This window comes from Chinchilla lanigera, unplaced genomic scaffold, assembly GCF_000276665.1.
Source record: "Chinchilla lanigera isolate Chin_1 unplaced genomic scaffold, ChiLan1.0 scaffold00021, whole genome shotgun sequence".
NCBI classification, from domain to species: Eukaryota; Metazoa; Chordata; class Mammalia; order Rodentia; family Chinchillidae; genus Chinchilla; species Chinchilla lanigera.
The window spans coordinates 14574832-14578868 of NW_004955422.1; the positions used below are offsets into that span (position 1 = coordinate 14574832).

The window sequence follows — 4037 nt, forward strand, 5'->3', positions numbered from 1 at the left end:
GCTATATACACCAGTCTGCCGTTCAGCTTTTAGCTGATGCTAATCACTTTGCTATGCTCTATAGCTCCCTTATGGGGCTTATTATGCCACCTCCTATGATAAAGAAGGCTCTAGGAGCAGGGAACTGCCTCTTTAATTCTTCCTGTGTCTCTGGTACCCAGAAACAGAATCTGGCATGCAGAGATCCTGAAAAAGTGGCCATCTAGCACCTCTGCCCCATTCTCCTGATGGCTCTCCTGCTCTCCACCCAGCAGCATCTCCCCTAATTTCACCCCCTCCTGGGGCTCCCCATTGCCTGCAGACAAAATCCGACTTTTGATCAGGCCCACCAAGCCCAGGAAAGGACCAGCAGGAAGGGCCAGGGAAAGAAGCCCAGCAGGCACACCCCATGCACATTCTCACAATAATCTGTAAGCCCATGTGCCCCTCAAGTGGGCCCCTCAGCCTTGCCTCTCCTGGCTCACCCTGGCCTTTTTGCTTACCCTTCCTCCCTCTCAGCTTCTATCCAAGCTGTCCTATTGGGGTCTTCCTGGAGCACTGGAGCTCCAGGTCCCACCCACCTACCCAGCCTGGTCCATGGGGAGGGACATTGCAATCAATGGTTTCATCCTTGATGCCCTGGGGAGTGCAGCCCCCTATCCACCCAGGCTATGGATTGGGGGTTCACATGTTTGTTCCTAGGATTGATCGTCATTGGCACAGGTGAGAAAGGTAGCTTTCCAGCAATGTCACTGATGTTATTATTTCCATAACTGTCCTCACATGAGTATACCAGATCTGGAAGGTACTACAGACATTTCACAGCCCAGATAGGGAAACTGAGGCCCCGTGAGGGAAAGAATGGCTTGCCAGGGGTCACGAGTGTGACAACACAATGATGCTTCCCCATGGAAGGCAGCCTCCAGGTTCCTGCTGTGGGTTCCTGCCATGGGGTAGAAACCACACACATGTCCCCCTCACTGCTTTTGAGAAAGTCACCCTACAGAGAGACCAGGAAGCTGGGCAGCAGATGAGCAGCACCCCCAGGTCCCTGTGATGGGGGCAGGGCTGCGAGAAACACAGCAGGGAACAGAGGCCTGGCACGGTTGAGCCTCACTCAGAGGGCTGTGCCTCAGGGACCCCATTAACTTTCATCCCCAAGAGCAGACACTCAGAGGCCCTGCGTGCCCACTCCCTGCATGCCAGACCATTGGGTAGCACACCACACTCCCACCGCTGTCTTTCTCAGAGAACAGGGCTTGTCCTGGCCCACACTGGAAATGGGGAGCCCCCCCACAAGGATGAAGCAGGTCTCCCCCACGTAGTCCAAGGTACCAACAGGCTATTGTTGGTCTAGCAGAAGGCAGCAGGGCCTGCGCCCTTCAGGAGGTGTGGGGGCACTTCCTGGTGCCTGGCCTCATTTGGGCCTTGCAGGCAGTTGGGCGAAGGTTAGGCTAATTATGCATATGCACATATCTCAAAAATCTCATCTTGCCTGCTGCTCCCTTATACAGCCTGACAACCCCCAGCTCTCCTTTGCTCCTAATCTAAGGCACCAGCAAAAATAGTGCCAGCTTTTCTGGCTTTGTGATTTCATGTCACCCTTTCCATTGTAAGCTCCAAATTTCAGAGGTTTATAGATTGGCCACAAAGAAAATAAAGCAAAATCATACCCTTTTAACTAAATGGAAGCACTCTGAAACCAGCAGGCTAGTGGGGTGCCAGCACAGGTATGGGGGGTGGGTAGAATAGCCCCTTGTCTTCTCCCCCACCAAGGCCATGATGCAGCCCACCCTAGGGGACCCTGGAGGAGCTGGGACCCCTTCTTGTGAAGGGTACTGCAATGAGGAGTTGGGAAGTGCCTGGTCCGACCTTTGCAGTGCCCATGAGAACCCAGTTCCCTGCTGGTGGTTTCCTTGGAACAAGAGACTCTAGTGAGCTGGGATAGATGCTTATTTTGGACCAACAGCAGCAAGCGACAAGTGCCTGGCCTGCAGCAGGTGGGCCTGTCTGGCCAGGAGAAAGGCCCCTCCCTTTTGGACAGACTTCACCCTGCCAAGTGGCAGCAATATTTGGCCCGCTCTCCCAGCCCCCGCCCGCTCTGAGCTGTCTATCTCCGCAGCTTTGTCGTGTAAAGGTGTACAAGCACAAGCAGACAGGTTTGCAGCATTTTTTGGCCTCTTTATTTAAAACCCGGCGGACGAGGAGCCGGGGCAGTGGTACAGATGGCTCAGGAACCATTTTTTAACAGTTTTGTCTTCAAGTTTAAAATAGTAATAATAAGAGAGGCAGCAAAAGCGTGAAAAGATTGCAAGCTAGATGAGTAGTATAGAAGCTAGTATGTGAGCGACTCCTTCCCCTAGAGCCTGCTGGAAAAATAAATTTACACTTGCTGATAATCTGATGTGGGTGAAATATAGTGTGCCTTTGGCATAACCAATACCAGAGCAGGTGCATGGCAGAGAGACCCACGCCAGGACATAAATAGAAAATATAAGTTAGTATAACTTTAAAAGCTTTTTGTACAAATATACATTTTTTTATTTTTTTCCTTTTTTTTTCTTTTTTTCCCTTTTATACTTTTTTTTTCTTTTTTTTTTTTTTTTGCACCGAGCGTCAGCAGAGATTAAACATTTTATATAAATGACTCTTAAAGCTTTACACCTTGGGACCCAGTGTTCTCCATGTGCAGAATATATCTAAATATAACAAAGCTATCAATACATTGCACAGTTTTCAGAGTTAAAGAAAATCGAAGGCTGCTCTGCGGCCGCTGCCTCCGGTTGCTGCAACATGTACGGTTCTGGTCCCAGCGAGGCCCCGCGCTTATCCATCGTCCGCTGCCCAACAAGCTCCCCGTGTTCTTAGGGCTCTAAGCTGCAGGGAGAGGGACAGTGAGCACACAGTCTTCGTTGGGGACGCCCCTCCGCGACACCCTCAGGGCACCGGACTCACCTAACTCATCTCAGCCGCTTGCGCGGGGTTTGCTCGGGCGCACCAGCCCCAGCAGGCGCGCTAGCAGAGGGACATCCTGGGGGTACATCGCCGGAGGATTTGCTCTCAGGCGCAGATCTCTTTCTTTTGGCGAAGAAATCTGCGGGCGACAGCGCGCGCGGCGGGTCAGGGCGGGGCGGGCTGTGAGACTCGAGAGGGGGCCGGGAGAGGGCGCGGGGTGCAGGGCCGGGGTGGGGACGCCGTCCCCGCCCGCGCCGAGGTCCGCGGCGGGTCAGCTTTGTTTACGTCGCCGCGCAATGTGCTGTGTAAGCATTTCCCCTTGTCCCGCGGCCAAGCCCCCCGGGGCTGCTGCCGTGCTTAACCCCCTCAGCGCCACGCTCCCGGCGCCAGACTGCGCACGAGAGGGGCTCCCACTGCTGCCATCCCAGACTGCACTCCCAGGGGGCCGGGCTCACCCTCCTGTGACGCCCTTCAGAGCTGCGGACCAGCGCCGCGGCGGAGAGGGGAGGGGGCGCGGCTGCAGCCGCGCCCTACGCCGCGCGGGCCCTTTAACGCCACGGGAGGAGGCGGGGACCGAGCGCGGCCCCCGAGGACTGGGGAGAAACCGGCCGGCCGGACAAAGCGGGGCCGGCCCGGGGCGGGGCCGTGCGGGGCTCACCGGAGATGAGAGGCCCCGACAGCTTCTTGATCGCCGCGCCGCTGGCGCCGGCCGCCGCAGTGCCGGCAGCGGGACGTCCCGGAATCCCCGCGTGCAGCGAGTCGGCGAGCGGCTCGGGGCCGCGCTGCGCCTGGTTCGCGCCCGACTCGGCGCTGTTCTGAGGCGCCGCTTCTGCGTCAGGGTCCGGGTCGGAGCCCAGCTCGGAAGCGGAGACCGAGGCTGGGGCCAGAGCCGGGGCCACTGCTGGGGCCAGAGCCGGGGCCAGAGCCGGGGCCAGCACTGGAGCCAGCGCCGGAGCCAGAGCTGGTGCCAGAGCTGGGGCTCGTGCTGGGGCCAGAGCCGGGGGCACAGCCGGGGCCAGAACCGGGGGCACAGGCTGGGCCAACGCCGAGGCCAGAATCGGGGGCACAGACGGAGCCAATGCCCGGGCCAAGACCGGGGGCAC

The 4037-nt window shown here is 57.4% G+C and overlaps 1 protein-coding gene across 1 annotated transcript; it reads right to left on the bottom strand.

The window, feature by feature from the left end:
* Window positions 1-2139: 2139 nt before the first annotated feature.
* Cdkn1c (cyclin-dependent kinase inhibitor 1C (p57, Kip2)) lies at window positions 2140-4037 on the bottom strand (the record flags this gene model as incomplete). The annotated part of the gene is given in 3 exon segments (XM_005384956.2): window positions 2140-2856; window positions 2935-3073; window positions 3593-4037. Coding segments are annotated over 2 exon segments (579 nt in total), but the record flags the coding sequence as incomplete, so codon positions are not given.